Raw genomic sequence first — 27,874 nt, forward strand, 5'->3', positions numbered from 1 at the left:
AAACCCATGTTTAATAACATGCTTTAACTCTTATCATCATGAAAATGATATCATGTATACATCTCAGTATTTTAGTTATTCAGAGAGCTGTAATATCACAAATGTAAAGGATTCTGTGTCCAGTTGGAGGAAGAGAGCCGGTTTAAGAAGCACTAGTGATTCACACACATAGAGCACATAGAAGATCACATACAAAACAAAGCATTTAATGTGCTACTTTAATTATGATGTGATTTGAGAAACTGGTTAATTAAACGATTTTAAGATGAAGTTTATGATATTCTACTTTAATGACAATATAAACTACATGATTAAAGTGGAAATTTCGAGATTGAAGTTGACATTTTGCACTTTTTCCCCAACGTGCGTTTTTTTCTCTGCACCCTAATAAGCTTTCATATGACATTCAGAAGGTGGGCTAAGACTCGCCTTTTCACGGCGACTTTGATATCTGACAACTTTTTTTTTATTTCCGGCACTGTGCGACTTTGTGAACTTGAGCTTTCAAGTTTCTCCAACATGCTATGTCACTCGATCAACTTACTTTTGTTGATTATACCACGGTTTAAATCAACAAATAGTATGTTCTTCCTTTGCCTCCACTTGGTATTCCCTGAAATTCATATATTTTCCCCCTTGCTGTTCCAATTGTCTTTTCACAGAAGGCTGAGCTTAAGGACTATTTATATTGATTTGCATATTGAAAGAGGCGTAATTCTGGGAGGAATTGGGGCGGGACAGCACACGCATGCACGAACGTTACTTTTCACGCTGACCGGGATTTATGTAGCGGAAGAACGCGGAAGTTGGAGTGCGCACAGATTCCTGCATCTGGATTTTTCTGTGCATAAGCACATTTCTGCTATTGTGCTTATGTCATGTTATAGTGCGAATTCTACACACGGCGTTATGCATGAGGCCCCTGGTGAGGTCTTGACATTACCTGTCCTTCATGGTTGGAGGATGGCGTTGGAGATCGGGAAGGACGCACTGGCTTCAAATAAGCTGTCAGCGACGCCTGTTTCGTGTGCTGCTTGAACCTTAAAGGATTCAGTGTACGGGAGCATAGCACAGGCGAGGTGATGTTCAGCCTCTAGCCAACTGGTCGATTCATTAACTCGTTAGCAACAATATCAGACTCATGGCCGATATTCATTTCATGAGGATATTAACTTTTTATTACACCGGTACGAAGCTTATCCAACACTTTTAATTTCTTACTAATCCGCATCACCGACTGCACGCTTTGGGTGCATAATTGCAACAAAAAACTCGATTTTTTTCAAAGCAAATTAATCAGAATAACAGATAACACCAAGAGCTCTGTACATCCTGTACAGTTTAACTTGGGCAGAACAGAAGGGAATGGGCGTTAATCAGCACCGGCTTTAAGACAGAGTGAGAAAAGTGGTCACTTTTGTCGAACGTAGCATTACTGTTGCAGCAGTGCTAATGGGAAAACAAGAGATGATATGCTTGAGATGATATGCTTGAGTGCCACCTTGAAGAGCAGGCTGCTGTTTTCTCAGTACTTACAGATAGGAGTATTAAAAGGAACATTAAGAACATTGTTACGCTGTCTGATGAAGATGTAAAAATAGCTGAGGACGTCGTTAAGACTCTCAGACCACTTCTGGCATCCATGAAGCAAAGTGACTTTGATTCAGCAGTTGAGAAAGATGTCAAATCTGCCACTGCATCTGGCTTTAAGCAACAGATAACTTCTTCATGTGAACACCTGGCCCATCTCTGCCCATTCCAGCAATATCTGTACCCAGTGAGAGGGCTTTCTCAGGGGACATTGGCACAGCACAGAGAGCAAGCCTCTCAGCTGAAAATATGGACATGATAGTGTTCTTGAAGAAAAACCTAAAACATAATCAAAGCATTTCCACAAAAACGTGTGGTTAATTGAATGCACCACTGTTTATTTCTGACTGGGTTTTTATTTTTTGATTCACTTTTGCTTACTTAAACTTGCCTTAAGTGTATCTATCTATCTATAGTTAATTTATGGGAGTTAGGTTAATGTACAATGTACTTTGTTGTTCTTTTTATTGTTTTTTTAGTGTAAAAAATAAAAAAATGAGGCATTAATCAAACTGTGGATCAAAAATCAAATTCTGAACCGAACCAAGGATTTGGAGAATCATTACACTGCTAATAGAAACACATTAACGTTCACTTCAGGTGATTATACAGAAAAATCTTCCATTTGTGGATACCTGACATAGGGAGACATTTTCTATATAAGTGAGACATTTGCAATATAGATAGATATTTGACATATATAAGTGAAAAATACTCTATATAGCCTGAATATTTGACATTTGAACTGGACAACTGACATACAAGTTAGACATTTGCTGTTTACACTGAAAATATGTCACACAAATTTTATATTTGCCATATTGTACAACAAAATGAATATTAGAAAGAAGATACCATGTTTATATTGGGCATCTCCTTAATGTAGGAAGGCACACTACCAAAGAGAGTGCACCACTTTACAAACAGTACCCCAAAAATGTGTAACAAAACCTTCTACATTTATGGATTAACCACATTCTAGTCCTAAGCCTCCATATTGTTGGGAAAGACCTTATGGAAAAGAACATTTGTGAATTATGTTTGCATAGCCTAACCTCAAGGCCTGGATTTTATACTACAAAGCCACTCTTTTGATCCCAGTCTCTGACTTACATTGTAAACCTGTTCGAGTCATTTTAACCATCAGTGTTACAAATGCAGGATAAATTTAAATAACTGTACAGCAGGAATCCACTGCATAAGGTAAAAGCTGTTTGAGTTTGTTGATTTATTTACAGAGGTAAATATAACAGAATGGCATTGCATGAAAAATTCATTTTTTCTACTTTTCTTCCACTGTTAGTTTATAATAGGGAAACATAAGTTTATGAAACAAGCCTAATTTTAACTGCATTACAAAATGCTGTTTAAGAAGATGTTTCTGGATGTCGTGTTTGGTTTTTGTGAACCTTTTATTCCTTGAGATTTGAATGGAAAGCACTCCGGCATGTGCTCATTGCAGCAATTAAAGCTCTTGAACTTATCTCATTAAATCGCCAGGGGCAAACCTCTACCTCTAAACTTTTCAACAAGTTCAACATGGACTTGCTAACCCATATGGACTAGGGTCATTCATTTGCAATTTTCTCCATGAAAAGAAACCCTAAGAATCAAATCAAGATTCAAGTGCTAGGAAAGTGACAACACTTCCCATTGTGTTTATTATGTGTAGTAGTTAAATACGCTGCTTAAGAAAATAATACAGCAATGAATACACATGAATAATACAACAATGAATTAAATTATTTCATTATCTAAAAACATTACAGATTCATTTTGTAAACAAAAGGGCGCAGAGCCTCACCCAGTAGCAATGGGTACAAGGCAAGAATCAACCTTCAGAAAGTACTTGTCATTTGACATTATCGTCCAAAGTGGTACTGGGTTCATAATCACAGCCCAGTCTCTGCATATGTGGAGTTTACATGTGCTGCTCATGTCTGTGAGAGTATTTCTCCATGCACTCCTATTAACAACCATATTACATTCACCTCCCGTGAATATACAGAATAAACTGAATCAGTAGACCTAAAAATTAATTTGATGTTTTGACTAATGACCCTATATAACTAAACAACACAATTGCACAAAATATAGGACTAACCCTGGACAGAATGCCAGTGTCTGCATACATGTCAATAATCACACTTTAAAGCTGCCAAGTAGCCTAATATACACATCTTTGGGATGAAGAAAAGAAATAGAGTAAAGGGAGAAAGCTCCCATGGACAAGGGGAGCCTATGTATACTTCACAAATGCAGTGACCAGCCCTCTCGAGTTTATCACAGAAGTGCATAATAAAATGAATAAAAAGCTAGTAAAATAATGTAATATTCTCAAACCTGCTTAACCCTCATTTAACATAATTCACTATCCTAAATGAGTATCATTTACCAAATAAGATATCACCATTTTCTAAGCAATTTACATATCTATACATTTTAAATAATAAATACCCACAATGGGGGTGAATCCTCTTATTATAGGGTTTTTCAAGTTCAGTCATGGAGCCCCCACAGTGAAATATCTGATAGAATCTTTATATTGCAAAATATTACTGTTTCAGAAACTACTGAGGTATGCTGAATTATTATTTACAGACACAATAAATCCAAACTCTGATACCAAAAAGTGGATGGACAGATGAGTCTGGCTTCTTGGATTTGTGATTTTTTTTCACTTATTTGTCATTTATACAGGTTCAAGCTTTGGCTATTGGCAGTAGATTTGAGGAGGAAATCAAAGCAGAGAAGGAGGAGAGAAGGAGGCTAGAGCTGGAGAAGAAACAGCGAAGGGCTGCTTTCAAGGAGCTGCAGTCAGCCTTCACGCCCTGAGTTCTAGGGGGCCCTTGTGATGTGCTGACCCCAAAATTTGAGAAGATGTAACCCCAACTCACCCATCTCATCACTGCTGCACTGCCGACCTGTTCAGTGTGTACAAGTGGCTGAAGTCAGTCATTCAGTGTCTAGTGGAATTCTAGACAATTGAGCATGGCCAGCTGAGTGACACTGTCTTCACAACCTGGCAGCTGGATAGGGACCATATGTAATAGTCAATTATTCAGTCCTTATTTTATATTGTGCCTTTAACAGAACACACCATTATAACACCCTTTACAAAGCAATCAAGTATATTATTTTAAGAAGAAAAAAATGTGTTGTCCCTCGTAACTGCTGCAGGTGTAATAGGAGATCTAAAGAGTTGCTATAATCCATCATCCCATATGAAAAAAGAATATAAAGGAAGTGTATGGACAAAGAAAGTTACTGCTTTTTTATTTTTCCTCCCATGTTATTGTTATTCATTGTGGATAAGCCAGGAATGTACTACTTGCAGCCAAAGCATCACTCTAAATGGAAGAAAGCTACGGCTATGCTGAATGTCTGAGAAATACAGCCTGAGCCCATTCCCCATCTCCCACCATCTCACTTTTTTTGTGCCAGTATTTGCTTTACTTCACCAAACAGGACCAAAATTTAAAATCCTAATGCAGAGCTTGAGTGGATTGAGTGTAATTTTTTTCCCTATGATGTGCTGCTTATCCTTTAATTTTCATGTTGACAGATTCCCATTATCCTAGAAGAACTCAGGTATTATATTCAGGCTATAAATCATTATGAAACACCAAGATGAGAGAGATGTGTGGATTGGGTTTTCGAGTCACTGAAATATGTTGGTTATGGGTGCACCTAGTTCACTGACACATTCTCTTCACTTCCTTCATCAGTTTCGGATTTACAGTAATGTAGCCAATGCATATCAGTTGAAGGAGGGCCAAAATTCAGGGAGTCAAGAAGGTCTGGCTGACAACTGGCAAACTCTCCAAGTACCGCTGACAAAATCAAAATAGTTGAACAAAAACATGACATAAAACTGTAATTTGAATCCTCTTAACACAGATGTTTTCTGGTTCAGTCCTGGTGCCCCAACTCTGGCTGTAGACTTTCATCTCAACCAGTATCACACCCAGTAAATCATGTTTATGTTTAGTTACTCTCATTGTTTAATTTGCAGACCTTTTACTTCTTTTCAAAGTTTGCATTTAGAAACATTCAGTAAGAGATTTACATTTATAATATGAAAAGGTTTGCTATAGCTTAAAATAATTGACTCTATTTTGTCATTTTCTTTTTGATTCACTTTTTTCTGTGGAGTTTTACCTCTTCATTTTATCTGAATACTGACAATTAACGATGAGACGCTGGTGCAAATGACACTGAATTCCAAGGGGCAGAAGCTGCTTCAATGTTAGCCACTTGTGTAGTTATTAGCAAGAAACAGTTTTTAATTAACTGAGCAATAAAAAGGAACACATATTAACAGCATTATAAAAATAATGAATTCCCCAATAATCCTTTTAGCACAAGAAATTTTGGATTTCTGGAGTAACATAATCAAATACAGAAACCAGGATTTACAATTTGCTTTTATAATGGAGGAGTCCAATTAAAAGCAGAAATTGGTGGAGAAGGAACCCTGCTGCCATGGGAGGTACACAACTGAACTTGAAGCCTCTGTCCTAAACCATCACCTACCTGCAGTTGTACTTGGAATTGTATATTACAATATCAGGTATCATAAAAAAAACAGATAAAACCATCTCTGGCTAAACTAAATAATTATAGTATTTTTTTTTTAATGTTAGAGGGTGTCCAGGTGTGTATGCTATGACCTGGCGTCTTGTCCACAATTTGTTTTTGGTAGCTTTCAGTGCTAGGATGACAGATTGCAGCTTCCCATTATCTTATAATAAAACTGACTATAGAAAATGGATGGATGGATAGATGGACATCTTATAATGCAAATTCTGCTTTCTGTATTATGCTTTACATTGAAGAGTGGATGTTTTGTAACTTAATTTTAGCTTTAGTATTTTCTCACAGAAAAATAAACATTTAAGATTCTAAAATATGTTTCTAAAGTAAAGTGTAAAGGATATAAATAATATATTTATGTAATTTGAAAGTTATTATAACATATAGTTTACATATTCTATAATAATGACAGTCTCAATTAGAATATATTATGCTGTCAGTATTACTGATACCGGAGTAGTCTGTGTCCATAAGACATATTTATTTGGCTTGGCAACATGAGGCATGCTACTTTAGCTTATCCAGTTAATCTACTAGTGAGGTAAAAAAAAAAAAAACATAACCAGGGCCTAATACTAAAACATGGGAGCTAAGCTCTTAACCTGAGGATAGCAGTAATAAATGTGTCCCCTGTCCAATTATACAGTAGCATTCAGCTATGAATATGCTGCAGTAAGTAATATCCTTAGGAAAAAATGCAACAGAGCATAGTTTACAGAGGTAAAATGAAAAAAAAAACCTCTCTTTCAGAAAGGAATAAAAGTCTATTTATTTGCATTAATGTAACTGTTGTGCATGAGGTGGCCAGATTCCAGGCTAAGGTATCCTGTGTAGAGTTTGTATCTTGTTTTCATGTCCATGTGCTGTGTGCTTTGCCACTCATAATGTTCTTAATGTTAAGCTTGTAATAAATCAACTTCAATTTCCAACTTTAGCACTATGGTTAGTATTGTTACCATTCAGCTCTAAGAAACTTGAATCCTGACCCAGGTGCAGTGTGGCTGGAGTTTGCACTATCTGCCAGTATCTGGATAGGCATTCTTACTGGGTAATTTGGTTTCCTCCTACATTTCCAGTCTGGTTGGTTCATAACTCTAAAATATCTGATGTGACTGGATGCAGGTGTATGTGTGTTCCCTATGATGGACAGGTATCTTATTAGGGGTTGGTTGTTTCTTTGCAATTGATTTTACATGGTTGGCTACAGCTACACACAAAACTCTGTAGAAAAACTGGTCTCAGAAAATGAATGGCTGGAAGATTAGAAGCATTGCACATTGATTCAAAAATACTTTTGTATGACAATTCTCTCTCAAAGCAAACAAAGTTGTTCTGCCACATATGGTGTATGTATTCTTTCTATTTATAAAACCTAGACCCTATGCAGGGTGTATTCTTTGGGTAAGTCAAAGGTATGGAAAAAAATAAACATACAGGCCTCCATGTCAAATTATCTTAGTATTATTAGCTTTGAGTTTTCAAAATGTGTTCTTTCTTATTGAAACTATGGTCTCTAAATGTTTCTGATTTTAACTTCATGTACATGTGAATTGACCTCTTGACTGCCAGGAGACTGGTATTTGACTTTAATTTGTACTGACACCTGATTCATGCTTGTATTTGTATTTAATATGAAAACTGGCACAGGGCCGAATTTCCACATTTTTGAATTTGTACAAAGACATGCATGAGGGCTGGGTGATCAGAAATCCATTCACATTCTCAATAACAACTAGATAGAAAACAGAGAAGCTTGGCAAGAATAAAATGCCTTGCATAAATAAGAAAACAAGCAAAAACTGAAAAGAATGGGGGCCAATGAGTTTAGGACATGATTGCATCACATTTTTTATGTATTTTTACATTTGCTTTGAGGTTTACCTGAATGTTAAAAGATTTGTAATTTTTAACCTGTTTGTATGCTGATAACTGCACATTTGTTACAAGTGTATGCAAATAAAAGTTGTAATTTCTGAAATAATTACAGAGCAATGGTTTTGCCGTCTTTATTAAAAACAGAATTTTGACAAGCACCACACCTTTTTTGTCACAGGAAATGACTACAGAGAAGAGACTATATACAGAAGCTTCTTCGACTATAAATTCCCTCCTTTTCCTTTATTTTATTTTTTATCTTTCTTCATATATTTAAATTTTATAATGATTATAATGAGACAAAATCTAAAATGTATCAAAGGGGATAGGCTTACGAATATCACGTGGCATTAGTTACAAACACAACCTAAGACGTGATTGACCAGATACAATGGAGAGTATTTATTACATGGTTGTTTCTTTTTCAGTTTAGTTCTGTCTAGAATGGTGCTTTCCAATCCCAGTCCCAGGGGAGCACTGTAGCTGTAGGCTTTTGTTCCGACCATTTTCATCTCTAATTGATCCTATTAGTTAATTTGCTGGTCTTTTTTCTTCTATCATTCTGCATTTACAGAATAGCAAAAGTGTGAGATTTACATTTATAAGTAAGTTAGATAAATCATACACCATTATTGGTGCAGTTTGCTTGCTTAATTGTATCCTAATAATGACACATGTCTACAAGTGAATCATTTCTAAACACTAATGCTACAAAAACAGTTGTCATAAATTGCTGTTTTTGCACACAACATATATGCATTTTTTTTTAAATTATGTAGTGACCATTCATTTTTTTGCTAGGATGTCTGCAATCCTGAAACTCTCTATTCATTCCTAGTACCCATTTAGTGGTATATAATTACAGCTAAAGAGTCAAAAAATTAGTGGCACACAAAAAGTCAGCAAAGCATTATCAGTACAAATGCCCTTTTATCTGACACAGCATGTTCATACATTCCCAGATTATGAAAACTAGCCATGACATTTTCTTTCCACTTCTTCTGTGTTCAGCTTCTGTATTCTAACTATTGCCTTCAGCTGCTCTACATGACACTGTCATAGTGAATAGGATGTTGTGGGAACCTGTTGAAAACATCAACAGATATCACCATTTGTACAATTTTGAAAGAAAGGGCAACATTCAACTTCACATAAAGTAACATATTGAACATTTATAATGTGGCCTTGGATGTAATATAACAATAAATATACAAATAAATACAACATCAGATCAATGAATTGTTTAAACAATCATGCACAACTTAATTTAGAAGAGATGCAGTCAGCAGTGTCATGCTAAAATATATACATATAATAAACAAAAACTATGTTGAAAATTTCATATATAATCCTTTCTCCATTCATCTTCAAACCTGCTTAATCCAGTTTTTGTCAGTATGGTGTACATAGAAAAGAAAACACTTCAAAAACTAAAATGTTCAAGGCACAGTTTTAGTAAAAACAGCTAGTGTGCTAGTGCAATTAAAAACAACCACATATACAAGAAAGAGCCTTTTTGCAAAAGTGAAAATGTACTTGCTGGTTAAAAACTTTCCAAACAAAAATTAATGTTTTTGTACAGCAAAACTACTCCAGAAGAATGCTAAGTTTACTGTGAATAAGAAAAGACAATCATACAGTAGTGCCCCTCTACCTATGCAAAAATAACCATTTATTATACAAAGTAAACCTAAAGAATGGATGAGAGTAAATGGAGAAAAAATTCTTAATGCATTTCTGGGCTATCCAAACAAGAATATAGACCCCATTAAGTGAGATGTCTTGCCCACTTTCCCACCTCAAAATATTGCATATACTCCGTTTTACACCTTTGCATAGGTCTGCCTCTCATCTCTCTTCCGCAACCCAGTTAAGTGTAAGTGCCATCTCACCTCCTGGTGATGCTCATCTCTTGGGACTAACATGACGACATCATACTATAAAAGATACAGATGGCTGAACATTTTATTTTACTAGCAAAAACCTTTCACTCAGTGTCCTACATGCAAATAGAAATAATTTTACAGTATCAAAATGTGTTTTCCTGAAGTAAGGAAAGAAGAGGGAGATGAGGTAGTATAAGTTTCATCAGAGCGGCTCAATTTTAATTTTCCATTTCAATATTCTTACCATTACACAGTCACGTTTTATTTTATACCCTCCCCCTCTTAACTTTTCTTTAACCACACTGATCCAAATATACTGATTTGAGATGTAATAATCCTATAGGAACAAATCTCATTGATTTAACACTTGAATTATCATTTAACTTACTAAATTGACAACTCATGCAACAAATGAGAAAACCAAGTAGCTGATGTAATAGTAAGTACATCCAGCAAACATGTATGCTGTTATAACAGCAAGAGCTGAAGCAGGCTGCCTACTGCCGAGAGAAAAAGCAGTTAGCTCCTCCTTAACCCCAAATGGGATAAAGTGGATAAAGAAAATGAACAGATGTGCTTGATAATGCAAACCACAAAAGTCTGTAGAGCGTGATAAGGCATGTTGTACTAATCAATTGTTTTTTGTTTTAAACACATATAAAACCCAGTATAAGCCATACTGTATGCGTAGGGCAGAGACTACTTACCTACACAGAAATGCTCCAGAGAGGTTGCTAAAATATTTTTTTTTTTTTTTAACTCTGTCTCATATCCATTTTGTTAGGTCATAAAATAGAGTTTAAAAACTTTGATGAGCGGAAATCTTGACAGAATAAAAGATGGTGCCTGCACATAAAAACAGAAAAATTAGAAATGAAAAGTGATGCTCAAACAAAGAAGCAGAAAAAAGTAGGTATGGTATAAAAAAGTGAACACAGGATTCCATAAAACTGACATTTGAACAACAAGAGCCCGAAAACAAAACAATCCTGGTCAAAAACATTGACATTCCAAAATCTAGATGGAGTTACTGTATATGCACAAAATGTTGTAAAATGAAATTGGAAAAAATACATCAGAAATGATTTACCAAAAATTTAAGCCAGTGATTTTGAAGCAGAAAGCCAGTAGGGTATTTTGACATATAAGCTCAAAAAAATGAACAATGATTTCAAAGCATTCATAAGTAATTCTTATGAACACAAACAGTTTGAATTATGTCAAGCTACCTTAATTTGGGGTGTTCATAACAAATGTAATAATTTACTTCATTTGACAGAAGTACATAAAAAAGAACAATGTTAAATATTTGAAATATTAAAATATTTGCTTCAATTTAAATGGTTATAGTGCAAATTATTCTTGACTGTAATAGAAATGTGTAATTTTTCACCCTTTGATAGAGGTCTGTGGAGGGCTAGATCAAAAATCAAAGATAATATCACTTTCATAATCAATGGCATTAACATAGTTTAAAATGATACATCAACATGCTTATATTTTAAATTTGTAATTTTTAAGCTTTTGAGAGTGGCTCTTAGATGGCTAGGAGTGCTGGTTATTAATCAAATGTCAACAAAATTATTATATTCATGATAAGCAACATCAAAATAGCATAAAACAACTCTGCATATGCCAATAACACAGATCCCCAAGTTTTGCAAAAAGAAATAATGTTGCCCCCTTGCATCCCATTAGGGGTGAACCGTTGGGCATGTACAACTTCAAGTCACATTTTTGCTGTAGACACCTGTTGGTTTACTATTTATCCTAAGGGTTTGCTTTCCTGCACAGAATATGGTTCAAACATGGCCAAAAATAAGGGTTTTTTTTCAGGTCTAGTGGGCCATATATATGGGGGAACACTAGGAAGCGTGAATAACTAGACATCAACATAAGTCAAATGGTATATAATATGTGAGGAACCCGCAAAATAAAAAAATAAAAAAAAAATCAGAATGGATTTCAAAACGTTTATAAATAATTCTAATTCACGCAATTATTTAAACTTGAATAATAAAGATGATTACTGTTGAAACTGGAAAAAGTGACAAACATACAAGCTGAAAACTGTAAATCATATAAAAAAAAAACTTTGAAATTGAGTGGAAGTTAAAGTGTTGCTCCAACCATATGAATTTTGAAACAACTGCATTACAGGCAACATGGTATTAGTTTGTAAAAGCTTTAGAATGATGTGCTACGTAACAAATGAATCCAAAAAATATGTTAACGTCTATCAGTGCTCAGACTATGGGCCGAAAATCAACAAGAGTAAGTGAAAAAAAAATCAACAGAACGAAAAATCGGCATCGCTGAGGCAGAGAAACTTATAAGCAGCCCCCACCCCAAAAAATTGACACAAAATAAAATCATTTATACATTTGGTAGTTTGAACATTGACTGTTTACAGCCATGCAGAGAAGTTGAGTAGGCTACCACGGTTTCGGCCAACAAACGCTACTCCAAGGCAAAAGCTAAAAACACGAGAGAGAAAGAAATCAAATACCGTTTGAGCAAAGACAGTACAAAAACGTACAACAATTTGTGTGTCCTCATAAGCAGTACCAAATCGCGATTATAATATGTGCCAGTTGTCCTGGTTGTTCGACAAAGCTAACAAGTAGAGAAGCATCTGCAGAGCCCCCTGACGGTGTGGCAAATAGCTCGAGTCGGCCGCCACTAATCCAAAGCCATCCGGGTCCCAAGTGGGTTATATCTGGTCACGTGACGAGGCGCAGCCATCTTGTTTTGGTTACGAAGAGAGACGGAGAGCTCGTATAGGAACTTGCACTGTCAGCGACTCAGAGGTAAGGGAAAATTACTTTTACAGAATTTTTTGACCAAAAGAGTGATATCTGTGGAAGCATTCGGTTTTATCCCGTGTGATGCCCAGTGAAACTATGGCGACTGCCAGTTGGTTTGGGGTCCGCATGGCGAGTTGGCCCCACAGCAGCGGTCTCGATTGCTTTGAGAGGCGAGAGTGGAAGAACGAAGAGTAGCTGAGGTGGCGCACGAAACACCGATGGACAGCTCAGGCCGCTTGTAGAGTTCTGGAGGGAGGGGTTGGAATCGACTCACATGTCAGAGTAGTTTGTTTTACATTGCCCGTAGTTGTCATGAGAGAACATCGGTTTCCTTAAGTGGCATAAGGCAAAAAAGTTCTGGCATAGTGATGTCTGGGTCAGTTTGCATGTGCTCCAAATGTTTATCTGACTGACACATGGAATATTTGATAATATGTGCACTCGGTTGTTATCCATCAGGGACTCCGGTGTCACTCAAGATAATATAAAAAGTTACGAGTCCACAAGTTTTTATGCTTTCAGGAAGCTTGTGTTTAACTACAGTTAACAGTTCGTTGTCCCGACTAACATCCCTGCTTGGAGCAGTGGGCACAGTGGCGTCCAACTTTTTACATAGAAAGTTGAAGGTAGCCTTCGTTGTGAAGTCGGCGTGGCATTCGGGAAGCATACTGGACAATCAACGCAGATTACCCTCTAAACTTTTTCGAAGCCCCTGCCTTTTTTTCTCCAAAATGGGAAACCAGGTGATCTAACAGGTGCCAGTAAGTGACACGGGGTTCATTAGCATTTACGCCAGAGGAAACGGTGTTGTTCGCCCTGAATCGTGTTTCACATTTGTGGGTAAAGAGTATGAACTACACCGTCAAATGGAAGGCATTTAGGTGATGGGATTTCATTTTACCTGTAGACGTTTCCTCAAATGTTGACGGTTTAAATCTTCAGTCTGCTAGTTAAGAAGCAACCACTGCCAGAAAGAACGGGGTAAAATAGATCATGGCCGTTGGAGGAAAAACAAAGAAACGAAAATACATTACCGGGAATCTAAAAATAATGTTTATTTTAAACACTTTATTGGACATAAATTGGCCAGACTCCGTGGAAGTTTCAACTCCAGAAAGGTGGATGAAAACATGTGGAGTGTCTGGCCTTTCCTGTGTTTTCGACGTTGACTGCTGAGCGAGGAGCAGTTCCTTATTCACAGCTGTCAGAAGTTTACAGTAGAGATCACTGTTTTGTGTTACCTCCTCTTTAATTATTTCTGAAATTAATGGTTTGGGTCTCCTCATTTCCCTGTGACACAACATCTTTAGTGTGGAACAAATACATTATTGCTTTTTTTTTTTTTTTTTTTTTTAAAGAACTGTGCATAACTCCTCATGGATTGGTGGGAGAGATTTTGATTTGATGAATTTTGACTTTGAAACTAACTGTAACTAGATGTTCATATATTTTAAAAGAATTTGGAAATAGTCCTTTTGAGCGTTTTTTCAGTTTTTGCTTACCATACTTGTTTTTGTTACTTTTTAGTTGGCAGTTTTTAAAAATTGCCAGTACATACAGTATCTGTGTTTTTCAGTTTATTATTCAGAGCTGAAGTAATAGACTGCTTTTGCTAGGTAACCATTGCATATACATTCTCTATGATTATTGTGATTTCCAAGCCTTTCTGCTTTAAAGAGAGTGATAGGTTATTTTAAAATGTCACTGCACAAGTCAAAGTTAATTATTTTATTTATATTTGCATCATAAAAGGATGGAATAGTATCTCCCAAAATCACATTTTTTTTCTTGATTTGATGGTGTGATTGAATGCAAGAATAGGAATTGTTTATTATAAACATTTAAACAAAAATGATTTAATAGTAATAAAATATTAGCTATAAAATTTTGTGATTCCAAGCAAGTACTTTGTAAATGAACAAATCTTGAACGATTATTCTTTCTTATGACTTAACAACTTGAGACACACAAGCTACATTCACACTGCAGTTGTAGAGTGATTCAGGTGTGATATTTGGCTCTAGTTTTATGTTGGCAAGTTGTTCAAATAAACTTTTTTAAATGACCCAAATCTGATATGAGTGTGCATATATATTAACTCCGAATGTGTTCAGCAGGTACAAAATTAATCAAAACAAACAAATCAGATTGACAGCCACGACTCACCCTTCTCCTCTAAGCAGCCTATGTAGGAACTAACAGCTAGTGATGCTTGGTGACTCAAATATACTCTTTTGAAAAACAACTTTTCTGCTTGTATGACTTTTTTACTTGCTGCATTTATTATTGTTTAGTCCTCATTTTCTGTATCTTCCATCAGTTGTGAAACAATATATACAAGATTAGGAAGCTTTTTTTAGTGTGACTGACTAGTTCACTTTCCATATAGTGCTGGTGGAGGGTCAATATGTATTGCTTATGTTCAGAAGGTAGGAGGGGTAGTGTTTCCCACCCCATATTCCACCTGTGTTGAAGAGGAGGGTAAAAAAAAAAAGAATAGAGATAAACTACATTTAAGAAGATAAGGACATAGAAAAAACAGTTCTAGACCTTTTAATTTGAGTCTGAACTACTATGAGAATACCTCTTTAGACCAATGAATTTGAACAGTGCATAAGAGAGCGGCTACTGAAACAAATAGTTTTAAACTTTATAGTGAAGTAATCGTGGAGCTGGTGAAAAGCTACATAATCTTACATTATAGAAAAATTATTCCAAATGAAACCTTTAACTAAAGTAAAACCGTTCTTCACTAAAACAAAAGCTTTTAAAATGAAAAAGCAGTCGATGCTTAGTGCAGTGTTCTTTTCTATGACTCAGCATGTCTAATAATGGACTATATATGTGTGTGTGTGTGTATATATATATATATATATATATACACACACTCACCTAAAGGATTATTAGGAACACCATACTAATACAGTGTTTGACCCCCTTTCACCTTCAGAACTGCCTTAATTCTACGTGGCATTGATTCAACAAGGTGCTGAAAGCATTCTTTAGAAATGTTGGCCCATATTGATAGGATAGCATCTTGCAGTTAATGGAGATTCGTGGGATGCACATCCAGTGCACGAAGCTCCCGTTCCACCACATCCCAAAGATGCTCTATTGGGTTGAGATCTGGTGACTGTGGGGGCCATTTTAGTACAGTGAACTCATTGTCATGTTCAAGAAACCAATTTGAAATGATTCGAGCTTTGTGACATGGTGCATTATCCTGCTGGAAGTAGCCATCAGAGGATGGGTACATGGTGGTCATGAAGGGATGGACATGGTCAGAAACAATGCTCAGGTAGCCCGTGGCATTTAAACGATGCCCAATTGGCACTAAGGGGCCTAAAGTGTGCCAAGAAAACATCCCCCACACCATTACACCACCACCACCACCAGCCTGCACAGTGGTAACAAGGCATGATGGATACATGTTCTCATTCTGTTTATGCCAAATTCTGACTCTACCATTTGAATGTCTCAACAGAAATCGAGACTCATCAGACCAGGCAATGTTTTTCCAGTCTTCAGCTGTCCAATTTTGGTGAGCTCGTGCAAACTGTAACCTCTTTTTCCTATTTGTAGTGGAGATGAGTGGTACCCGGTGGGGTCTTCTGCTGTTGTAGCCCATCCGCCTCAAGGTTGTGCATGTTGTGGCTTCACAAATGCTTTGCTGCATACCTCGGTTGTAACGAGTGGTTATTTCAGTCAAAGTTGCTCTTCTATCAGCTTTAATCAGTCGGCCCGTTCTCATCTGACCTCTAGCATCAACAAGGGATTTTCGCCCACAGGACTGCCGCATACTGGATGTTTTTCCCTTTTCACACCATTCTTTGTAAACCCTAGAAATGGTTCTGATTGAAAATCCCAGTAACTGAGCAGATTGTGAAATACTCAGACCGGCCCGTCTGGCACCAATAACCATGCCACGCTCAAAATTGCTTAAATCACCTTTCTTTCCCATTGTGACATTCAGTTTGGAGTTCAGGGGATTGTCTTGACCAGGACCACACCCCAAAATGCATTGAAGCAACTGCCATGTGATTGGTTGATTTGATAATTGCATTAATGAGAAATTGAACAGGTGTTCCTAATAATCCTTTAGGTGAGTGTATGTATATATGTATGTGTATATATATATATATATATATATATATATATATATATATATATATACATATATATACAGTATACTTTTTTTTTTTTTTACAATCTTAAAATTGGGCTGCATTAATTGTTTTGTGAAGTTGTTCAAAATCATCTGCAAATTCACAAGCTCATGCCATACCATCTTTTGTGTCGTCTTTTTTATTTTTTTTATTTTTGCAACTTAACAACAGCAACATAATGTATAGCGTTATATTTGAGCCACTGAGAAAAAAAATAAAAGACATGGTGAAAACGTGTATTTGTGATTAAAGTGGAAATTTCGGCTTTAATCTCGAAATGTCCACTTTAACCTTGTAATTTACTTTATTATTAAAGCAGACCATCGTAAACTTCATCTCAGTTTTTAATCGCTATGAGCTTCTTGGACCTGACACCAGTGGCAAGCAGCAATAGATCACCACACAGAACAAATTAAATGTATGATATTCCAACTCTCTGCACATTTAGAATCTTTAGATTTAAACTTGATATCACTTTCATGATGAAATGCATTAAAGTGTATATGTTACATTTTACATGTAATTTCGTTTAAATAATGAATACTGTTAATAATTACACACATGGGGGGAATAATTACACACATGGGGGTGTCACGGTGTTGGAGCGGTAGCACTGCTGTCTCACAGGGAGTTAAGTTGCTGGTATTTCCTGCTTGTATTCCACACTGTGCTCCGGTTTCCTTCCAAAGATATGCAGATTTGGGGATTTGGTGCTGCTAAAATGACGCTAGTGTATGCGACTGCTTGTATTCACCTTGCGATGAGCTGAGGCTTCGTCCAGGGACTCTTTCTCACTCGTGCCCAATGCTTGCTGGAATGGGCACACCCCTGGATTGATGGATTTAATCAATAAACCTCCTTTTCAGAGATATTGCGGTAAGGTGTCATCGGAATTTAATAGGTGTTCTAGGCAATTCACAACACAGAGAAGCCGAACATGTTCTCACCGTGATAATATCTTGCACTGCCACCTGGTGGATTCCTCCAGATTTACGTAAAGTACGCGCGCAAGTATGAACACTACAACGCTTGCATAGCAGGAGCGTCCGCTGCAGCATGCATCGCATCGCGTGAAGTATAACTCCGGCCTAAGTAAAAGGCACATGGCAGCCTGCCTGTAGTTTGCTAAAAGGCACTTGAAGGACTCTCAGACCATGAGAAACAACATTCTCTGGTCTGATGAGACAAAGATTGAACTCTTTGGTGTGAATGCAAGGTGTCACGTTAGTAGGAAACCAGGCACCGCTCATCACCAGGCCAGTACCATCCTTACAGTGAAGCATGGTGGTGGCAGCATCATGCTGTGGGGATGTTTTTCAGCGGCAGGAACTGGGAGACTAGTCAGGATAAAGGGAAAGATGACTGCAGCAATGTACAGAGACATCCTGGATGAAAACCTGCTCCAGAGCGCTCTTGACCTCAGACTGGGGCGACGGTTCATCTTTCAGCAGGACAACGACCCTAAGCACACAGCCAAAATATCAAAGGAGTTGCTTCAGGACAACTCTGTGAATTGGTTGAGTGGCTCAGCCAGAGCCCAGACTTGAATCCGATTGAACATCTCTGGAGAGATCTTAAAATGGCTGTGCACCGACGCTTCCCATCCAACCTGATGGAGCTTGAGAGGTGCTGCAAAGAGGAATGGGCGATACTAGCCAAGGATAGGTGTGCCAAGCTTGTGGCATCATATCAAAAAGACTTGAGGCTGTAATTGCTGCCAAAGGTGCATTGACAAAGTGTTGAGTAAAGGCTGTGAATACTTATGTACATGTGATTTCTCAGTTTTTTTTTTATTTTTAATAAATTTGCAAAAACCTCAAGTAAACTTTTTTCATGTTGTCATTATGGGGTGTTGTGTGTAGAATTCTGAGGAAAAAAATGAATTTAATCCATTTTGTAATAAGGCTGTAACATAACAAAATGTGGAAAATGTGATGCGCTGTGAATACTTTCCAGATGCACTTTAAGAAGTGCAATGCATATAATGCTGCTAGGAAGAATAAGGAATGTGGGTGTTTTGGACCTCACAAACAGAAAAGAGATTAATCTGTCTGATGTGTTTTGCGTTCCTCAACAGAATGGAATAATTCAAAGAAAAACTGAGATCAACTCACTGTATGTGGAAAGCATCCTTACAGTATTGGCTGTGTCATACAGGAGGACATTATTTTCTGTCAGAAAAAGGGGCAAGCTTGCAATATTTTGAAAATGGGTAACAGTGCTGGAAAGTTGTCATGGAGTTTTCTAAGTTGTCACCTATGAAATGTGTCTTGTAGCCTGACATTGTCAGACAATGAGATCAGCAAAAGCAGTTGTCAAGTTTGACATCCCCTTTTACTAGAAGTTGTGCAATATGACATTGGCAGAATGGGGTCTATTTTCTCTCCTTTACAGTTACTGCAAAAACGTAATAAAGGTGGCCTGAGTATTTCTAAATATGCTTCATTGTTTTGGGAATTGGTGGTCAAGTAAACCGCCATATATTGAGATACTGCTTTTTGCTTGAGGTAACTAAATGTGCATTGCTAACTGGTGTTGGTTTGGTACCGACATTTTTGACTTTGTTATTGACACCAGCTTTAGGGCTTCAATACAGATACCAAAATGGTTCAGAAGCAAATAACGGATAATTCCAAAAACCCCCTCTTACTTCAGTCTCTCTGATGTGCCACACCATACTACACACTCTTGATAGCTGCAAAGTCCAGTTTGCCTCATGGCAATATTGTATACCTCATGAAGTCCTGATTGTGTTAATGTGTGTGGCTTCATTTTCTGAAGTTTTCAAAGTGGACAAACATTTTTCCACAACTACAAAAGTGAGTGTCAGGATAAGGAGAATTGAGATGAAAGCTGATGTTTACGTCTGGTACTAAAAATACTGAAAAACTGATACTGTACCATTTTAAATTTGGGTTTTTTGTACTTCTCCAGTACCAATATGCCACCCTATTGCCGACACTGAAAAGTTTCTTTAAAGTATAGATTTAAAATATAATAATAGAAACGGTGGCTGGTCCATGTCAAGGGAATAACCTTGTAATACCTGACCACTGCAGATAGATGGTCATTTCCCTGGGGATGGGACTGGACCATTGTCTGCAACCCACTAGGATCCTGAACTGTTTCATTATGTGATGGGTACAGCTGTACAATGCATACTTCCCTACCTGACTTGAAAAATGTCACAGTTATGTCAGCTGTTTTACATTTGCTCTGGTGAGGACAGTCGGAGAGTCATCGGTCATTTTCTAATATGCTTAAGCGTGGGGTGTGCTGGAGATCTTTTAGCATAGGGTATAAAACCAGAACAAACCCTGGACAGGACAAACACAAGGGCCAATTTAGTATCACACATCTGCCTAACCCACATGTCTTTGGATTGTGGGGATAAAACTGGAGCACTTGGATTAAGCCCATGGCAGACATTGGGAGAACATGCCAGCTCTATACAGGGAGGACCTGGGACGTAAACTCAGTTCTTACTGCAAGGCAGCATTGCTACCATTGTGCCATCAGACCACCCCTGGTGAGAACATTTGAGTATAAAACAACAGTCAAGGATCTTCAGTTTAAGATGAGCTGGAACAGTCTCAGATGCAGAATGATACTTGTAATGTGCCAGGAAAGTGTTTAAAAAAATTGAGCAGTGTGGTAAAAAAAACTATCCTAAACTACATTGTGAAGGACTATGGCTGTAAGTTTTACTATTTAAGATAACAAACTGACAGCTAAACGTATACATAGCCTGATCCTGGAATGGATGTACAAAACCAGACCTGCAAAGTAAGCATCCTTTCATGTGAGATGATGCAAACAGAACATTTTTTTTTTCTTTTGAATGTCTGGGTTTGCCATTGAATATAAAACCTTTTTAAAATAAATTTGAGTTATGACACATTTTTAACATTTGACCTAACAGCCCTAGTTCACACATCTCTGAAAAGATCAAACGTGTCACATATGTGTAAAAAAATCAGTCAATTTTGTACAGATTGATTCCTTGAATTATTCGGATTGATTTAAATAAAATATTGCAGTGGGACCATGTGTACCATTTTGTCACTAGCACTACAACTGAGGTTTGCACCTTTTTTTCCCCACCTAATTTCAGTTCTCTGTAGCGGGAATGTACCTATCTAGGTCAAAAATCTCCAATTCCGGTTTCCTAACATGTTTTTCTGCTAATTAACTCTTCTATCCTAATTTTAATGGTCATATTTAAGACTAGACCTCTTAATTATTTAGTTTTTTCTTAATTAAAGGACAAACAATAATGAGATACAAAGAATCAAACACATGATCAGCAATCTTTGTATATCATTTGGTATCTAAAAGTAAAGAAGTGAAGATCTCAGTAATGTTGATCTGCTCAGGTCCACAAAACATTTTAGTGGTGTTCTTAGAAAAGAGAAAAGTAGCAGTTTTGGAAATGTTGTCTTTGGCAGAATGAGAACACCAACAAGCCATGGAATATAATAACAGGTTTAATTAACAATAATTGGCTTCTAATTAAATAACCGGTTGGAGTGATATTGGTTAGAGTCTAAATCCCAGACTTAGCTGGTCATCTGTTGGCTCACTTCACTTTTGGTGTATTTGGGTGTGGTTTCAGAAAAAAAATAAGAAATTCATAGGACTGAATCTTAAATAAAAGGTCAATTAAAATAAAGGGAAAAGTAGTTTATCAGTAGCAAAAATTGATCACTAATTGAGAAAAGGGTCAGACCTAAAGCCTGCGGTCACAGTAATGCTCCAGAACTGGAGTTGGAGACCACTGATTACCACTGTAAAAGAAAAACAAATAAATTAATAAAAATATGTAAAGCTTCATTGCATGTATTTTTGACCTCTCTGTGTATGGACATTCACTTTCTATAGTTTATGGTGCAGCAACTACCTGTCAGTTATTCTTGGAAACAAATATGATGAATTCTGTTCAAAAATGTTTTGACAAAACAAAAGTATTAGCTTTAAAATCTGTTGTCCATTCATTTTTGAAGGGAGTCATGAATATGTTCTTCTGGAGCCTGTCTAATTAGCCATAATTTAAGATTACAATGATCATATTAAACATAAATATTTCTAAAATCTAGGTGTGTTTATTTTACATGTTTTTTAATATTTATTAAAATTATTTTTTCTCTCTTTTTTATAAAGCACAAAGTTATTGTGGCTTTCACAAAAATATCATTCTTTGTGTGCATAAGATGACATCATTAAAGAGAAAGCAGAGCTGGGAAGGCTTTGTATTGCTTGTAGTTCACATAAGAAATCCAGACAAAATTGCTTACTGTTGCTGAAACACATAAAACTCAGTCATTAGTATTTTTTTTCTTAGCTATTCTTTTTTTGCCCTTAGAGGCCAGAAAATGCAAAGCAACCACTCATTCATTTTTTATGTAAATTGAGGCACTATAAATATATACATTTAACAAGTAATATAACTGAATGTGTTAAATGTTGCATTATAATGTTCTGTAAATATTTCTCCTACAGTTTATTTAGTATATATCTTTATTCATAGCAATATTGAAAAATTCTTTAAAAATTGGTTGGAGTGCTTATCAGAAAGCTGCTATTTTATCAATACCAAACATAACAAAATTTTAAAGTAAAATCCAAAAAGTGTTGGTGGTATGTCAGTTGTCTGGGACCTCTCTTGATACTTTTGCATTGGGGGTTGCCAGACTGATCAAAGAATAACATCTGGGACAAAACTCGCTTTCTGACCCTCCTCCCCTTTATATAATAAAGGTTTTCCATTATTCATTGTTTTATGAATATATGCCAAGTTAACAGTTAACCAATATTTAGCTTGTGCGTGAAAGTATGTGGTGTTTGTGGTATCAAATAGTGGCATTTGATCTGACAGCTGTACTATGCACGCAGAGTTATGACCTAATTGACTTTGTCAAAGATTGTATGAAACAAAGGATGGAATAGGTTTAATATGAGAGTTGAAAGGTTGTGGATATGACTGCTAGTGTGGTAGTCTCTTTACCAATGCAAATTGCGTTCTTCCTGCACCATATTCTTTCTTTACTGTATTTTTGACACTACATCCTTTAATAAATCTATCTCTATGATAATTTCATACTTTAGGCAACACTCGCAAAATTAAAACGCGAGTCTTTGGACATAACAGTTTTGCCGCATTTTGTTTTAAAGTATGACTAGCAAATTCTAGACCTCCAGAATATTTCTTTGCAGGGTTCTCAAGTTCTTAAGTTCTTATCTTTGGAAACATCTATAATTTGGATTTCTTCCAATAATTATCATATCCCTTCCTTCCAATCAGTTTGACCTGTTCACAGTGTGCCTAATTTAATGCTTAGATTTCCAGTTTAAAACACCTAGATAGAGGAAAACCGTTCTAAGCTAGAGAGGAAAAAAAAAAAAAAAACTGAAAATATGCTGCCCTTCATAATATTTGAAAGAAAGAGACACACACATTTTTCCTTGATTTACCACCACAGTTAACTCTTTTAGGGTGGATGTCGACTTTTGTCGACAGTAGGGGTTGTTTCCTTAGGAGGCATTAGCTCTCTGGAAATGTGTTCTTTTGAAATTGTGGCACGTTAAGTAACTAAACAATATAGTCATATGACAGGAAAGGGATCACGGTACAAGAATCACGTGAGAAAAATATACTTTAGCTTACATTTACTGACGGTTGACACGGTTACAGACGGGAAGCATATGACAAAGACTTTATCCAGGTGGGAATCTGGATCAACACAGTCTGCCATTTTTCATCCTCACGCTGGGAGGGTTTTTGGAACTTTGCCGACACGTGCTTCAAAGGGTTTGGCTGTTGTCCAAGCCTTTTAGATAGATAGATAGATAGATAGATACTTTATTAATCCCAAGGGGAAATATACTGTTCTTCTTCACTTGCTGGTCTTCTCTGTCTCCAAACAAGGGCAGGAAAGGGCTGAACTCTACCTCCAAAAAATACAGAAATAGCATAATGCCTATATGCCAGTTCTCATTCTCCCAACAAGGAAAGATGATTTTGTACTGACAGAGGACAGAAATACTGTACTGTGTTTAAGGTGACTATGCAATCCTCCAGTTGTCTTTGGCTATCTAGTCTATGCCTGATTGGCAATTCTAAATGCTGAGCCCCAGTGTGCCAAACTTAGCATACACATGTGAATGGAGATTTTAACAATGTTGTTCAGGACAGTGACATAAAATATTAAAGAAAAATTTATTATAACAGGGGTTGAGAGCGCATGTTGGCAAAAGTCGACATCCAGGGGTACATGGCAACAATCAGCTGTTAATGGCGACAAAACTCACTGTTACGTCACAGGCATTCCCTCACTGCTTGGAGGAATGTTAGACTCATTGACTATGAAATGTAAACAAATGAAAATACTCGGCAGTCAGTGTTTTGTGCATTATCGCTGAGTCGAATCTGATTTTGTTGACGGTGATCAGGAGATCGAGCAGTAGAGTGAGGAGCCGGCATCAGCTGATCGGACACCAGCCGATGCCGCCTCAGTTGATTGGATGCCAGCTGAGCACATTCGCGCAGCCAATACACCTATGGCAAGGTGTACAATAATCCCTCCTCGATCGTGGGGGTTGCGTTCCAGAACCCCCTGTGATAGGTGAAAATCCCCAAAGTAGAAACCATATGTTTGTATGGTTATTTTTATATATTTTAAGCCCTTAGAAACTCTCCCACACTTTTTATAAATATTCTCCGCAAGGTTATACAGTAAACCCTCATTTATCACGGTTAATCCGCTCCAGACAGATAAATAAATTTCCATGAAGTAGGATTCTTTATTTATAAGTCTAATATTTTCGCAGTTAAAGCAATGAAAACATGTTTACGACCTTCTAAATACCTTTTTTAACATTATTAGAGCCCTCTAGACATGAAATAACACCCTTTAGTCAAAAGTTTAAACTGTGCTCCATGACAAGGCAGAGATGACAATTCTTTCTCTCAATTAAACAAATGCAAACATACCTTCCTCTTCAAGGTGCGCATCAGGAGCGGAGAATGTCAGAGAGAGAGAGAGTAAAGTAAACAATCAAAAATCAATAGGGCTGTTGGGCTTTTAAGTATGCAAGCATTGCGATAAAGCGGCGCAATGAAGGGATCAGCGTGAAGGTAGCCTTTCAGCATTTTTTAGAGGAGCGTCCGTATCTTCTAAGCAAACAGCCATTGTGCAAAGAGCCCCTCTGCTCACACCCCCTCCGTCAGGAGCAGAGAAAGTGAGAGAGACAGAGAAAAGCAAACAATCAAAAATCAATACGGGCTGTTAGAGCTTTTAAGTGTGTGAAGCACCGCGCGGGAAGCATAAAGTACAGTATATCATTGAGGAGTTTCATTTAATACGTAATACGTGCTCTGATTGGGTAGCTTCTCAGCCATCCGCCAATAGTGTCCCTTGTATGAAATCAACTGGGCAAACAAACTGAGGAAGCATGTACCATAAATTGAAAGACCCATTGTCTGCAGAAATCCGCGAACCAGCGAAAAATCCATGATATATATATTTAGATATGCTTACATTTAAAATCCGCGATGGAGTGAAGCCGCGAAAGTCGATGCGCGATATAGCGAGGTGGGAGCCAAACTGGCTACCGGACTTCACAAGACGGCATGGCTTGCTGTTGAACACGACAGATTACCAGCCACTGGACTATTTCAGTCTGTTTTTCCCTGAGGCTGCTTTTTAGCTACTGTCAGACGAGACAGACAGGTATGCAGAGCAATTTTTAGAATCGCGGGCTGCGCTTGCACCGCATCCTCATTTTTCAAAGTGGAAACCCTCAACAAAAGACGAGATGAAGGGCTTTGTGGCATTCCGAATAGAGATGGGACTAGACTGGCTAAATAACTTCAGGAAGTGTTGGTCCAAACATGCTTTGTCCCCTGGCGGCTTTGGACAGGTTATGCCGCATGATAGGTACGTGCTCCTGCAAAGTTTTATTCACTTCTGTGATAACCAGAAGCAAATCCCAAGGGGTGAGCCAGGCTATAACCCCATGTATAAAGTTCAGTCCCTGCTTGACATCGTGGAACCAACATATAAACAATTTTATCAGCCTGGCCGTGATTTATCTGTGGATGAATCTATAATAAAATACAAGAAATGCCATTTTTCCACCAATATATGCCAGGCAAGCCCACAAAGTATGGCATAAAGGATTTTGTACTAGCAGAAGCAAACACCGGTTTCTGCCTGAAAGTAATTACATATACAGGAAAATATTCCTTTGAAAGGGAGAACTGTCCCTTGACAAGTTAGGTTGTGCTGGAGCTGCTTCAGGGCTATGAACATTTGGGTCATGTTGTGTACATGGACAATTTTTATACATCACCAGAATTGTTCATGGAGCTACAGAGCAGGGGAATTGGAGCTTGTAGCACAGTGAGGGTGAACAGGAGACACATGCCTTCACAGTTGAAGCCAGACAGGCTGAAGATGACAATCCGGTTTTTATGTGGGCAGATAACTTGATGGCATTGGCATGGCATGATGTAAAATGGGTGACTTCCCTGCAACATATCTCTGTATTATAAAAAATATCATGGAAAGGAAAAGCAGGGCGACGAGACTTGATCTTCTCGGAAGTTCTTGGAAGACACTTTAAAGACCCGCAAAACGCAAACAATATCAAATAAGAGCATGGCCTGCAAAACACGTGTAAAGGCACGTAGCACACACAGATCCTGTGGTCTCAGCACATATAAAATGTTTAAGGACAATATGTTCTAAATGAAACATCAACGACTAAGCAAAGAAGAAAGAGCAGCGCAGAGAAAAGAGACCCAAAAGAGTTGGAAAGAGAAAAAGGCAGATAAGAGGGTATGAAAGCAGTGGAATTTAAAAGGCTCAAACAAACGATGGCGTGATACACATGCAGAGAAAGGTAAAGAATAAGAAAGCAGTAAAATTTGAAAGTATAGTAGCGTCCCAGCCAGGTTGAAGCCTTTTTTGTTTTAAGTGACTGTTCGGTCCGATTGAGCGAGGGCGGAGTATAGCATGGAAGACTGATAGCGGAATATTTGATTGATGCGGTAAAAGGGGGGGCGAGACCTGGGGGATGAGGCATTGGAGAGGATGCTAGAAAGTTATGTTTGGAATTACAAAGTCGCCGATTGTTCAAGTAAAACTTTGTAACACTTTATCACTTCAGTCGCTACAGTATCAAAAAAAAAGATAGTAAAGATCGCATTAGCGCAAACAAAAGGAAATGAATCATCAGGACCAGGTGTAATTGAAAAAATAGTAGGACAAAGCAAGGTCAGAAATAAAAGGCAAAGAGCAGAAAACAAAGTATTTTTGCCTACGCATCATTCAGTGCACAAAATGTAGATTTACACAATAATGGACCATATGCTATGAGAATCGGAAGAAAACACAATTCTGTCAGGTGTATATTTATGATCACAGAGAAGCGATGCAAATTTTAACAGGCCACAAGAAAGGCAATGTACTGTATATATTCCGCAAATAACATTAAGACACCAAAGGAGATCTTGAAATGCCATTCGTATTAAAATGTTTATAGTTTCCCGTGAGAATAGCTTTTGCTATGACAATTAACAAATAACAGGGACAAACATTAGAAAAAGTCAGATTATTTATTAAAGAAACAGAAACAATATTCACTCAAGGGCAATTATATGTTGTGTTGTCACAATGTGTCTCTAAAAACAGAATCAAAATTCAATGCGATCTTGAAGAAAAGGTAATTCCAAATATTGTTTTTAATGAAGCTTTAAAGTAAAAGTGCAAATAATGAAATTGAAACAATTCCAAAGAAAAAAAAAGTTTTTAAAATTGTATATCCGATTACCTACGAGAGACACTTTAACTTGCTCCCAGCTCTTAAAACAATAACAAGCAACAAACAAAACACGCAGCTCGCAGCAGATGATCCAACCACTTCTCCTAGCGTGCGTTCAACCACCCTAACT

General features: G+C 37.2%; 2 protein-coding genes and 1 long non-coding RNA gene across 8 annotated transcripts in view; 2 read left to right on the forward strand and 1 right to left on the reverse strand.

Moving 5' to 3' along the window:
* Window positions 1–6,743, forward strand: part of efhd1 (EF-hand domain family, member D1) — a 41,853-nt gene extending 35,110 nt beyond the window's left edge. The window contains exon 4 of the mRNA XM_039762285.1: window positions 4,291–6,743. Coding sequence (XP_039618219.1) covers window positions 4,291–4,425 — 135 coding nt within the window. The 3' untranslated portion in view covers window positions 4,426–6,743. The remainder of the gene's footprint in view (window positions 1–4,290) is intronic.
* Window positions 6,744–8,178: 1,435 nt separating this feature from the next.
* LOC120534704 lies at window positions 8,179–12,593 on the reverse strand. 2 transcript variants are annotated; one of them, XR_005634795.1, is made up of 3 exons: window positions 12,487–12,593; window positions 10,655–10,793; window positions 8,179–9,144 (listed from the first exon to the last, which is right to left on the reverse strand). It is a non-coding gene; the product is annotated as an uncharacterized LOC120534704 (long non-coding RNA). The 2 variants fall into 2 exon arrangements; XR_005634794.1 differs by having other exon boundaries at window positions 12,457–12,593.
* Window positions 12,594–12,701: 108 nt separating this feature from the next.
* gigyf2 (GRB10 interacting GYF protein 2) overlaps window positions 12,702–27,874 on the forward strand; it is a 343,857-nt gene continuing 328,684 nt past the window's right edge. For 4 of the 5 annotated variants that reach the window (XM_039762240.1, XM_039762245.1, XM_039762253.1 and 1 more), the window contains exon 1: window positions 12,705–12,757. The gene's annotated coding sequence lies outside the window, so the exon portion shown is untranslated. Of the gene's footprint in view, window positions 12,758–27,874 lie in introns of all 5 variants that reach the window. The other variant, XM_039762266.1, reaches the window with a different exon arrangement.

The sequence above is a fragment of the Polypterus senegalus genome, chromosome 1 (assembly GCF_016835505.1).
Source record: "Polypterus senegalus isolate Bchr_013 chromosome 1, ASM1683550v1, whole genome shotgun sequence".
Taxonomy (NCBI): Eukaryota; Metazoa; Chordata; class Cladistia; order Polypteriformes; family Polypteridae; genus Polypterus; species Polypterus senegalus.